Genomic DNA, 13,964 nt, shown 5'->3' with positions numbered 1-13,964 from the left:
TGTTGTGTAAAAAGGTAACAAATGTTTCAGTCACAGCACATACTGAAAATATAAGATTTTGTTAATGAAAGTAGAAGGTATTCCTAACTTGTTCTTTGTCAGCGATCATGAATGAAAGATATTTATGTGTTGGAAATTTATATGGTTTGTCTGTTTAGCTGCAACAGAACAAGAAAATTCTTACAGGTATTCTTGAGAAAGTGGTTCATGATCTATATGTATAAAATAAACAATGTTATGTGCAGACTAAATTCCATGAAAGGTGTTTTGTGCTACCACTTGAAGGTAGTAATATGTATAAAGTTTTTATTTTATATATATAATTAACAAAAACTTATCTATACTTTAGTTCTCAGTACCATTGGAAGCATAGCCTAACCATTGCCCAACTGTATGTTCATATGTTTGGCCACATTTTAAGTATGGTTGGCCCAACGTTGGGCTAACCACTTTTGGATATTGGAAAGCATGTGTTTTCTCCAGCGCTCCTCGTGGGTGGTTGAAGTACTCACATGATTGCTGCCAAGGTCTTCCAGTGGATGAAAGACCACTGAATGCCAGGAGCAGTAACAGGTACTAACCTTCTAAAGCAAAGGATGATAATGCATTGCCACCCTACAGACTTACTGAAGGCCAAAGTAACCATCACTTACAGCTTATTAGAATAGACTTTGTCAACATGTAAACAGCATAATTTCAAGTAACCACAACTTTTGGGCCAAAGCCTTATGTGGGAAAAGTTGGCTTTACGTTGGTTGGCAAATTGACATTGGTCTTACGCTGGGTCAACGGTGGTTACCAAAGTTTGCCCAACCATGGAAAATTTAGTCAAAATCATTAATAAAAACTACTTTATCATGCTGAGACAACTTTTAAGAGTATGCTGTAAATTCTAGAGTGTAAAATAAATGACATGTAACAGTGTTTCTCTTCAAATATTTCAGTAACAGCACATACTGGAAATATAATATTTTGTTAATGAAAGTAAAAGCTATTTTGAACTTGCAGTCACTCACCAGTCATTTGTCAGCTGCCATTGATGAAAGATGTGTTGGGAATTGCTTATTGTTTGTCTCTTTAGCTGTTGTAGAACAAGAACATTCTTACAGGTATTATTGTGAGTGAAGATGGTTAAACAATGTTATGTGCAGGCTAAATTCCATGAAAAACTATGTAAAGCTACCACTTGAAGGTACAGTGCCTTGAAAACAATGATACCATGTGACTGAGAAAATTCTGTGAGTTTCTTTATTTTCATAAATAATTTGTACTATTGTTTATATTTGGCCTCACAATAAATTATGTATATATCAGAACACAAACCTGTCTATTCTTTAGTTTCAGTACGTTGGTCCAACATAAAACCAAATGATGGCACAACATAAAAACCACACATTTGGCCAACGTTAGAACCACATCCAAAATTACCATTGCCCAACGGTATGTTCTTAAGTTTCGCCAATCATTTTCAGTACGGTTCGCCAAACGTTAGGCCAACCACTTTTGGTTACTTGGGTTATAAGAATCAATAATAAATCTAAGTTTGCTGACAGATGTACCATTGCTTTATTTACAACTTAAAAAACAACTAAATAAATTAATTTTAATGAATAATTGCAGTAACAGTATAACAAATTCTTTAAAATTTTCTCTGTTAACATCTGTATGTAGCCTTTAGTATTTCCACTTATGAATTAACATTTACTACAAAGTGAAGACTTGTTACTTGCAATATGTCATTAAAAACTAGTTAAAGATAAAATAGCAGCATACCCAGAAATGTGCAAGTGTGTTAACTTCAAATGTCTTCATAATAGATTCATCAGGAATGTCTAAAAATAGCTGTCTGCTGCAAATTCCTGCATTGTTGATCAGTATATTCACCTGTATTGGTAAACAAAATTGAGTTAACAAATAACTAAATATTTGATTTAATTATATAGTGCACTTATAAACTAATACTAATAATACCAACATAATTCATACAGTATGATGTCTTGTGAATCATTAATATTGAAATATGAAGACTTGATTATAAAATTATCTTAATTTCAATAACTGGGATTATAGTTTGATCAAAATACCATACTGTGAATTTCATAAAATAGTAGCCAATCAGTGATAGACAAAACCTGACTTATTGATGAAAAATATGAAGTTTATGTGTCGATGATGATGATTAGTAATAAGATGTTTCCTTCACTGCCAAATGGTTCAATTCTCAGTGTGAGCTTCAAAACTTCCAGTCCTGACCCAGCATCATTGGGTCAGTTGAAATTGTTTTGACTATTAATGGATGGTAACAAAAATTTAACACTAACAGTTAATCCCTAAAAAATGTAATTGCTAAAGGGGGAAAAAATGTATCAATTTCTATTTCAGAAGAGCAATCATATTCTGAGTCAGCAATTTTCACTGGGTAAACATTTAATTGAAGATTACTTGGGTTACAGTTTTATTAGTAGTCAGTGGTGGCGATTGGGTTCCAAAACTGAGGAGGCAAAGACAGTTACTTTCCCTTGGTAGATAAGGTTTAGCATAGTTCAGGGGCAAAAGTGGTAAAAAGTGCGGGCCAGCTGCCCCCATAACCCCCCTAATCGCTGCCACTGTTAGTAGTAACAACATGATGTTGATGTTATTGATATCTGCTGCAAAACCGTTCTCTGCTGGGTGAATACTATGACTACTATGTACATTATTTTTATTTTATAATAATAATAATAATAATAATAATAATAATAATAATAATATCTTCATTCAGCAGGATATGGCGTGCTCAATGGGAGGGGGTTGGTGGGGGTTATAACCCCCCTTTGGCAGGAAAAGATGGCAAAAATGGGGGCTAACTTCTAAAAAAAAAGTACAATTAACCCCTCCTTTTCAAAAATCCTGGTCACGCCACTGGTTCTCCCATATGTATATAAATAAGATTAGAACAAGAAATTAATTGTATTCAGCAGGAAATTGAAATTTTTCTCTTCCTTGTGATAACTACATTTTAAAATATAAAAAAAGCTGTGTTTGTGTTTGTAAGAAAGGGTATTTTCTCAACTGTACCACAGACATCTATTCAATTGGCAAATATTCATTTTTTTTTGTTAATGAACACTGAAAAAATAAATCCAGTTCTATATTAGAGCCAAATGATCCACTTCAATTTTTTTTTCTATGAGAGATATATGGCTAGATTTTTAGAAGTCCTAACCAAAGAAGCAGAGCCCACTTAAAGAAAATCATCTACATGAATGAAATTCTCAATTCTCTGGGATTGTAAACATAAATTTCTTCAGAATTCAATTTGTGAACATAATATCACTTGTGGTCCCCCATTCTTTTACTTACTTTTAATGTATTTGGTGAATATACTGAGTTTCTGCTTCATTATGATATTTGTTTTTAAGGCCTATTTCTGTGATACTTTAAATCTCATTCCAGGTCTTCTTGAATCATTCTCTAAAAATTTTGTGAAACTTCCACTAGTTTAGTTTTACGGAATGGTGTGAGTTTGCATTCTAAAAAAGAAACATTTATCTAAATTCCTTACCATGCAACTCAGATGCAATCTTACTTATTGAAGTGGAAATCAACACATGTACCTTTTGCAAACTACAAATATACTGCAAGGAGTTATAAAAAGTTTTGAAATATAAGAACTATTTATGTTTAATATAAGCAATGATTGGGACAGTATAACATTTTAAACGCTACATAATCATGATTTTTATACACAATATCAGTTTTTTGGTTACCATTGTTGATGACAAAATAGATACATGTGCTCTACATCTATAATTAAAGAAAAGATGAAACAGAACAAATTGTATTAAATGAAGATCATATGCTGTACACACCTTCCCTACTTCTTCCTGAACTTTCTTTGCTTGTTGGTATATTTCTTCCCTATTGGAAAGATCACACTGGTAGCCATATGCTTTTCCTCCATCCTTTGTAATCATTGCAACTGTTTCATCTGCTCCTGAGGACAAAACAAAGTTGCATAAATTATTTTGAAATTCCATACAATACTTTGTAACAAGAACAGTGGTATGCACAAGTATGAGTAGTGCTGCTGGTGGGTGATGTGTGTGTGTGAAACAATGTTAAATGTTTGATATTTAAAAGGAAGCCATAGGGGATCATATCACTCCTTTATGAAATTTCTGTTCAAGGTCATGAGAAAGAAGTAAAATTCACAGTATGCGGCTACAAGAACCTTAAGAGGCAAAACTCAAGTAATTTTTTCTAAACTAGACTTTATTTTATGGTACTAAATATTCACAGTCATGGGCGTCCGGAAGGGGGGGCAAGGGGGGGGCATGGCCCCCCCCTGGGAAATGAAAGTCAACAAAAAATTACATATTTCACACATATATTTTAATTTCAGCCACAATAATGTGTGTTAATTATTGCATAAACATGAAAAATTCACATTTAAGCAATGTTTTTTTGAGGTATGAACACTATTATTGGAGAAAATATGCCATGTTGGCCCCCCTGGAAAAAATACCTTCCTTGCCCCTCCCTGGAAAAAATCCTGCGGATGTCCATGTTCACAGTGCATGTGCTTTAATTTAATATTATGGTACCATGTAATGTACAAAATAATTTATGTAAAGATTTTAGATAAAGATGGAATGGCCACCCCTAGTAGCATTTGTTTATTAACTGTTTCCATTTTACTGAAGTGCTATATGGTGTTGGTGTGTATATGAACCTGATTTTTTTTAGCGATTTGCTAAGTGTCTTTTTTGCAATGTAAGTTTTAAGGTTAGAATGCAAAATATAAATAGGCTATAGAAATCAAACATTCCATGCAATAATAAACCTTTCTGAATTTTGCACATTTGAAGACAGTGATCATTTATAGATGGGTAATCTTATTAGGAAGGTAATTAAGTGCACATAAACTGTAGGTTCATATTATTATGATTCACATTCTTCTCAGGCAGGTGTTTAGCATTAGCAGCAAAGAAAGTTAGCAAGGTTCAACTCTTCAATTGACACCAAATACCTATTGAACAGCAGTCTCTTTAACCAGATACTATCACTGACCACTATAAGATCTAGTTGAAAGCAGGGGTGCCTATGCCCTCAAGGCCTATGATGCACTCCCCCCAAAAAAGGTAGAAATCCGCTCTTCTTTATGCCGAATTATTTATTTAAATTAGTTTGGTCAGACAAAATTTGCGGAACAATATAATACAGACATATTTAAGCAATATATGTTTACCTTAGGCTCACTTTCATGTTTGCTAACATATAACGTACAAAACTGCTCATGCTCACTGCCATTGTTAGTGTACTGAACCTTATTCTTAGCAGTTTGTCTGCTTGACTAACCTTGTATTAATATGAACAGCATGTCCCCCCCTTCCAAACCGATTCTAAAGGCATAAGAGGTGGTGTTTTATTTCAATCCTATCGCCGCGATCACCCACCGTAAGGTAGAAAAACTGTACATAATAACCAAAACAAAAAATAATTAACAAGCCAATCAAATGAAACGATCCCCCCTCCATTTTTGTGTGAAGATATATAGAATTGGTATAAAATGTTGTCCCCCGCCAAAATTTCCATGATGCAGGTGCATCATGAAACCCCCCTGTGGACACCCCTGGTTGAAAGGACATTACTTTAGTTTCAAATGCACATTCTACAAATAGTTTACATGTAGTTCATGACATTTATGGGTTTAAATTGCTTGTTCTGTTTCATAAATTTGTTGTAAAATAAAAATCAAGTAACAAAAACGAACATGGCATTTCTTATTTAAGAATTCAAAAATTGTAAAACTGTGATCGAAAAATGTAAAGATCACGAAGAATTTTAACTCATTCATAAGCTGTTCCATTTCATTTAACGAAGCCACCAGAAGTAGCACAACACTTGAAGTGACTCATCAGAGTGTAGATTTGCAGTGTTTGATTGGCATTGTATATTCAATCAAGGATCTTTGAAAGCAAATTCAAGCTTTCCGAGGACATTTAAATACTGAGTGAACTCTCATGCAACTGTCAGAAAGAACAGAAATCAAAATGTGCCTCAAAAGCAGCCCTAACATGTGGAATGCAATGACTATGTTGTTTATTCCTCTTTTCCGTCTCATAAGTTTTAGAATCATTTATTAATCACTTCATATTTTGTTCAAGAAAATGTGAAAAATAATAATAATGAAAAAGAGTTGTGGCGGATATTCACTCCTCTGGTGAATCGAGTGGAAAAGTTTCCCAAAAGATATAGTAGTAGTAATTACTATTATTATTAAGAATGAAATTGGTTTCTTTTTACAGGTTATATTAACTATTATTGTATAGTAGGCCTAATAATGATATCCTTGATGATGATGATAATTATTATTGTTGTTATTTAAGTTTTATCAAAAGTCTGACACCCCTACAAAAATTATTAACAATGTCCATGACTATGAGATGCACGATATGCAAAGTGACATGCAATTTATTAGCCATAGCCTTCACTGGTGTTTCCCCACTGACAGTATTTGAGTAAATTGAGTGTACAGCCAAATAGTCATTGGCTAGTCCATTGCCAGACAGACAACTATAATAAGGCAAGTACTACAGTCACAGTGGCTAGGAGATGACTGAAGAAGGAAGTGACTGGAAAAAGTGGTAGCAAGTATGTAAGCGAATACAGTAGTTCAGGTTCTCAGTCAAGAATTCATCATCAATTTTGAGACAAGACTGAGATGAGATCCAAATTTTTCTCAGTACATCCCTAGTCAATAGTATGCTCATTGCTATACCGGGTGGGGCACGTAAAAGTACCACAGCGAATAGTTCTGAAACGCAAAGGTTTACGGCAGTTCTGACGTCACCGATGTAAATGTGGTCAAGGAGCCCAGTGGACAGAGCATGTCTGGTCTCTAGTCGCCATCTTGAAGTCCGCCATCTTGGATTCAGCTCATGTTCATGGGAAAGGGTCATGTGATACACGAAGTTGTTTTGTACATAACTTGATTCTGAAGGAAGTTGGTATTGACCGAAGTAGGATTGTCAGCAATGTAAGTAATGGCAGGTTGTTATCCTTGTTCCAGGTTGAACCATGCCCGTGTCAGGGCAACACTGATTTTTCCTTATTGAAATATTTATTAATGTGTTAATTAATTAGGTAATTATGTGTATAAAAATATGTATATGTGATAAGTGTATCTCAATTTATTATGCATTTTTAGGTTTGTATATATTCCATGTATAAAAACCATGTAGCTCTGTTATTTCTTCGTGTTTCGAACGTTCAAGGAAAAGGCGGGCAGTTTAGCTGTTAAAGATTAAAAAAATTGAAAGAAGGGCGGTTGGCAACAGACGCCAACAAAACGTATATAAACTCCCAGATGAGAGTGGGGGAGGTCGGCTGTTTTAACTGAGACCTGGAAGGGAGAGGCTGTTTTTGCTTCGGTCAGCTAGGACCGGAGGACAGATCTTCCGCAATGGATGCTGTAAGAGATTGGATTGCCGGGCAAGCTAGTGCCTTGGTGTCCAGTTTACCGGTAAAAAGGTAGTTTGTACTGGATGTTATTTTGATGTAATTACGGTGCGCCGGACAGCCTAGTGTCTTGTCACTGTGCAGCGTTGAGAAATGTACACGTCGGGCGACCTCGCGCCTGTTAAGACGTTTCTTGGAGTAACGCGAGTCTACCTTGTGACAAGCGTACTCCCGATGTAATTCATGAAATGTAAAGCATCCAGGCACAAACAATAGAGATTCCAACATCAAAATTAGAGTTCTTGCCCGATAATTAGAGAAATGAACGTTCGGATACGACATGTATATACTTCAAATTTTACGTTAATTAAACTATAGAAAATACAAAAAAATTCCGTTTTTAATTTCACAAATGCTGGACAAAGTAATTTATCCCCCTATAGCAATAAGGTTTCTCTTGTAGTTAATTATATAATTATGCTGACTTGTAGCAACCCACGTGCATTGTCGTACAAAGAAAGATACCCCTAGACAAATCAGAGCCGAGTACGAAGTGCACCGAAACTCGAGTGGGGAGGTAAGTGTGGGGGTCCAGGCAAGTAACAACCAGCATGTCACAAACTCGTCAAGATCTCATAGAAATGGTGCTGCTGAGTGGTGGCCTCAGCGTGAGTGTGGGCGTCCGCAATGCCCAGCATCCAGATTTGCCACAGACATCACAAGAAGATATGGACCAAATTCAGGGAGATCACCTCGAATAAGAAGCGAGAAGTGCCATTGATACGCGGTTTTCGCACAAACAACAAGCAGAATGCGGGTCACAAAAGTATCATGCGTATTCAGGGTGCCGACAATTATCGGAAAGTCTAATGTCCCGATTGAAGGGACATGTTTTGAAATGGAAGGGGCTGCGTTACATGATGCAAGTACAAATAAGGACGGAGATACGGATTGACATTGTAATAATGTTGAACAAAACAAAGTCCAGACTGCCCCACTTGACCGCCAGTAAAATTGACCCTCCCGCTCTTCTATATTCTGTCCCGGGTATCCCCGGAGCAGGCGAACGAAAACAAGACTCTGCGCAAGTAGTGACGCATGACGGCCCCACCAATGAACACGCGAGAGGGAAGCGACTGCAGTTACCAGCCTTCCAGCAGCGTGTACTGCTTGAGGGGCACAGTAAGAATGCGGCCTTGCTCCAGAGGTAGCTGGGACAGAGTATAGCATTAATGAAACAATTGAGATTTTGATGCAAAGGTGTCAACTATGATTAGCAACAAAACAATGCATAATAATGAATGATAATATGAATTTAAACATCCAGAGGAGACTGGATTTACATTCAAGCTATGGGATGTGGATTACATTTCCTGTTTACGCCTAAATTCAGCACAAGAGCTCATCCCCACAAAGGAAACGGCTTAATTCACACACTGTTTACACATCACTGCAACAAAGTGCACCAGCTTCACTTTCGAGGACCAGGAGAGTTCCATTCAATTGAAATGAGATAAGATGTGATCCAGTTGATAGACAGTAGTCATTAATACGTCACTGAAATATCACAAGAATCTCCAATTCATTATTACAGTGTTCGTGCATGTAAACAAACTTATCTGGCAAAAAAAGCAGGAAATTCCCATTGCAATTGCCTTGTCATGTTGTTTATCAGTAAATGTCATTTCAAGTACTATGTTTGCAATGAAGACGATGAAAAATGTTTTCTAAACTTATCCTTTACATTTTCGGAACCTTATTGCTATAATAAATAAATATCATAAATATGTTTAAAATCAAAGATACATATGTTTTATATAAGATCAACAACTTATTATATGAGTGAAAAGTAATAAATAAATAAAAAAAAATGTATCGTATCGTACCTAAGGCGTTGGGGAAAAGTGACATGTCTGCTATTATCCTTAACATATCAGGAAACAGAGAAAGGAATGCTTATTAAGTAATTACTCAAACGTGAGGTGACTGACTGGGGAGACTTCTGTGGAATCGAGAGAGAGGGACAGTTGGCGAGTGAACAAGATTGTGACAGGATCGGGGATGATGAGAGCAAAGGAGTAAGGAGAGTGAATTCTGACAAGGGGTCAGACATGTGGTGACAACTGAGATGATTGAAATTACGATCTGTGGAAATAACCTTCATCCAGGCTAGAGGCAAGTAAGATCCTTTTTCCTAACAATTTTCATGTTAAAAATAATAATAATGAAAAAGAGTTGTGGCGGATATTCATTCATCAGGTGAATCGAGTGGAAAAGTTTAACAAAAGATATAGTGACGTCAGAACTGCCGTAAACCTTCGCGTTTAAGAACTATTCGCTGTGGCACTTTTACGTGCCCCACCCGGTATAGCAATGAACATACTATTGGCTAGGGATGTACTGAGAAAAATTTGGATCTCACAATATGCAAAGTGTAATTTGATAGTCATAGCTTTCGCTGGTGTTTCCCCACTGAAATCGTGCGTTCTGGTGCGTCGAAAGTTCAACAGCGTGTATCACAAAATGGCTCCCGGGTGTAGTGGTATGAGTTACGCGCTGTGCCGATGGATCACCTAATCCTCGAGGAAGATACCGTGAGCGGTGCGTGCCACCTACCTCAACATGCTGAAGACGTTCCTCCTTCTCCAGCAGGTCCTTGGTATCAAGGATGAACTGAACTTGCAGTAAGACGGAAGTGGGTCTCTCTCTATTTCGCTCTTGCAGTTCTGGATCAGGTATTTGGAGGCAGGTGGAATGGCCGCAGAGGACCCACATCATGGTCCCCAAGGTCGCTAGACCTGAATCCGTGTGACTTTTGGCTGTGGGGATATGTCAAAATGGAAGTGTATGCGGAAAAGTCAAGAGATCTGGATGACCTCAAAGCAAATATATCTACAGACAGTCATCGTGGACATTTCTGAATTAATTTGACGTTATCGGGGAGGTTTGTCTTGTTGAATGAATGAAATTATAGTAACAAGCTGAACAAAAAAGTAGTGATTGATATCTCTCCCACAACATAGATAGCGATATCAGTCGACTGTACTTTTTCATGTTAAGTTCTCTGGATCTACTCGTGCTGGCTTTTATCACTATTCATTTACACTGTTGTCCTTTCTTTTTTCGATTGTTATCAATCAGTTGAAATAATGCCAATGCAATTGTTACTTTTTTCCCTTTGGAATTTTCTAATTTCTTTAGGCTTCGCGATATATCAGTTAATATTTGAATCTTTGTTTTCAGTTCTAGCAATACTACATAAAAATCGATTGAGACAAAACTTGCAGTTCAAAGTGGGTTCAGAACAGTGCAATGTGTCTGCACGGAATATCGAGCCCGCTACCGCGTTACCAGTACGCCTTTGGGAAGACCAAACAAATGTCAATTTAATTTAAATGTTAGCTCAATGGGAAAAGTTAAATTTATTATGGAACGAGAAATCGATAAAATTTACTTGAGATGGCGACAAGGTCGGGTCAGAGGCCCCCCAAAATCAGACTGACCACCCTGTCGAAATGTAATAGGCAAATAATGGTAAATTTCTCGTATCGGACAAACGGATTTCTTCAAATTTACAGGAGAAATTACTTACCGAATGCAGTTTCTTTATACTTGTGGAAGTTCGGGGAAGTGTTTTCTCGCATCGTTTATTGAATTTTGCCGGTAAATCATCTATTTTTCGATATAAATGTGTGACCGATGCACGAAAGCTCTTGCATCCATTTACTTCCAGGTAGATGTAGCCTATGTGTGATGACGTAATCCCGGTCAATCCCAGTCAGTGTTTCCAAACACGTGTTTGGTGAACCTGTGACCGCCATTTTGCGTGTTACCAAAGGCAAAAAGAAACGAAGAAAACTTACTCGATATGTCGCAAATAGAGCTTACTTCCGTGAAATAAGCGAAATGCCACCTTCAGCAATGTTTCTCAATGCAGAATACGTAAGTACGAATATTCAAATTAAATGAACTAGGGAATTTCAGCCGTTTGTCCGATACGAGAAATATACCCGAATAATTTCGTGATAAATCCCGTAATAATCTGAATAACAGCATTCGTTTGCATTTCAAGATGTGATTCACCAAAATCTTTGACGGTCATCCATTGACTCAGGCATTTATCCAGAATTTTTTGTGCAAGCGGTTTTTATGAAATGTAAAGATACATTTCTATCTTCCAAGACCATACAGTGGGCTTTTGTGAAGAGGGTGTTGCAGAAAATTTAGTTGGATGTTGGGCTGTGTGTATCAGTCACTGCATTGTCCTAAAAAGGTAGAAAAGGGGCGTTATGTAAAAAAAAAAAAAAAAAAGGTAGTATGCACTGCACCGCACGACATAATGTGATTATTAGATTTCACTTACCTTCCTTGTCCACATCCCAGACGACGACTTTTGCTCCAAGTTTAGCGAATTTCACTGCGAGGCCCCTCCCAAGGCCACCTGCACCTCCTGTGACCAAAACAATCTCCCCTTCCACGCTTTTGTATCTCAGGCGTTTAGGTGCGAGGGTCAGAACAAGGGTCTCCACGATGCAATAGACAAGGTGGACACAGTACAATACGAGGTCCAGCACGTCTTGTAAATTCATTTCGAAGTCTTCTATGTGATTCTCACGGATATAAAGCTTGTTGGAAGAATTTGTGCACGTCTTGCTCTCGTAGCGAGTTTGATAGATCGGAAGTGACTGCTTGGCTGACCGGTGCGCGTGTGTGAACTGTTTCGTAAGAATGGTAGAGAGCTACTCAAGGCCACTCCTGTCTTCCGAAGCTTATATCTCCAATCACTGCCGCGGACAATGTCCTTGAACCATTGTGTTGTCTTCCCAGCCGCCGTATCACGTTCACTTCAGAAGTAGATGCTCTGTAAACAGGTCGATAGGCAGGTAATGGAAGGTAATAATGTCAAGTCGGTTATCCGATGATTAGATGACATTGACAATCAATTTCATCACATCATCACTCATCAGAGGTCCCGGTTTCGAATCCAGTCATGGGTGTTTGTGAGTGTTCTTTCATCAATATTATCATATCACCACCCATCCTCATCTTCGCGATTAGCCAAAAGTGGGAGAAAAGCGAAGAAAAATAAACCAAATCAATCAATAAATCAATCATCTTCATATCCGCAATTAGCCAAAAGTGGCTTTTACAGAAATGTAAAATAAATCAATGAATAAAGTACTCACAAAAGAGCCACCACCGTTAAGAATGGAGCTAGAACTCCGAATCTAGCGTTTATTGGTGAATTTTACATGGGAATGAGTAAGGAATGTTAAAATATACAAAACAGTAATTTTACCTTTAGTATTATATGGCTGTGAAACTTGGTCCCGTACATTAAAAGAGAAAAATAAATTAAAAGTATTTGAAACAAAAAGGGACCTTGAAAAGTATGGATGGATCCTTAGGAAAATATTTGGACCTAAAAGGGATGAGGAGACAGGTGAGTGGAGAAGGTTGCATAATTTAGAACTGCACAATTTGTACTCATGCCCAGATATTATTAGAATAATTAAATCAACAAGACGTAGCTAGAAAGGCCATGTGACACGAATGGGAGAGGAAAGAAGAGTTTACAGGATTCTTTATAAGTTGGGTTGAGTTGATGCTTTAACTCCCCTTTATGCACAGTAAGACTAATTGGGATTGGACCTTCAGTTTAAAGCGGGATCGAAACCACTATGTGCCTCCATCGCGTATCGAACCCAGGACCCCTTGATTTCAAGGGGAGGCAGGATTCTTATTGGAAAACCTGATGGTAAGAGACCTATACGGAATGGAGGTATAACGTTGAGATGGACTTAAAGAAAATCTGTAAGGATGGGAAAGATTGGATTGATCTTGCCCAGGATAGGGACAGATGGAAGGCTTGTGTTGCTGCAGTCATAAACCTTCGGGTTTGAGAAGGCTATAGAGTTACTTAGTTAGTGGGGTATGGGCTTAGTTAGTATGAGAAGGGAGAAATGCAGAAAGTTTGAAGTGGTTGTTTCAGTTTGGAAGCAGGAATTCTTGAAAGGGAGAGTCACATTCGTTGTATCCGTATGTTTGTGCTAACTATAAAATTTCATTGTCTTCTGCAGGAAATGATTAAGTGGGTCCGAGAAGTTTATTATCCACACAACCCCAACACCCCTCAAAATGTTCTCAACACAGCCTAGAATTTTCAGGAAGACTCACATTTTGACTGTATATTTGCCCTTTCACGCCCAAGATAGAAAATTCCAGTTAAGCCTTGACGAGGAAATCACATTGCCTCTCCCCCGTTAAGGCGTCATCCGTGGGATGGAAAAACGTCAACATTAGCCTTAAAGTCATAGTGATTGAATTCAGTGCTCGATGTGAAAATTCCTAGCTGGGCTATGTTTGTGTATTTTGGGATAAGTAGAGGGAAGGTTGCTTGCATGGATCAATATGGGAAGAACAGGAAGTTATGCTAGCTGGGGATGCTTTATGAAAATTTTCTCAACTGGGGTGATAGCACCCCCCCCCCCCCCCCACATCCCCTTCCCCAACTTAGAGCA

The 13,964-nt window shown here is 37.6% G+C and overlaps 1 protein-coding gene across 1 annotated transcript in view; it reads right to left on the bottom strand.

The window, feature by feature from the left end:
* LOC145981958 (estradiol 17-beta-dehydrogenase 11-like) overlaps positions 1–12,163 on the bottom strand; it is a 34,699-nt gene extending 22,536 nt beyond the window's left edge. The window contains exons 1-3 of the mRNA XM_083115453.1: positions 11,807–12,163; positions 3,852–3,976; positions 1,774–1,884 (exon numbers count right to left, since the gene is read on the bottom strand). Of these exons, the coding sequence (XP_082971579.1) occupies positions 1,774–1,884; positions 3,852–3,976; positions 11,807–12,032 (462 nt within the window). The 5' untranslated portion in view covers positions 12,033–12,163. The remainder of the gene's footprint in view (positions 1–1,773; positions 1,885–3,851; positions 3,977–11,806) is intronic.
* Between the last annotated feature and the right edge of the window lie 1,801 nt (positions 12,164–13,964).

Source organism: Lepisma saccharinum, chromosome 30, assembly GCF_977018435.1.
Source record: "Lepisma saccharinum chromosome 30, izLepSacc3.1, whole genome shotgun sequence".
Classification (NCBI taxonomy): Eukaryota; Metazoa; Arthropoda; class Insecta; order Zygentoma; family Lepismatidae; genus Lepisma; species Lepisma saccharinum.
This window is presented reverse-complemented; position numbering and strand designations above follow the sequence as displayed.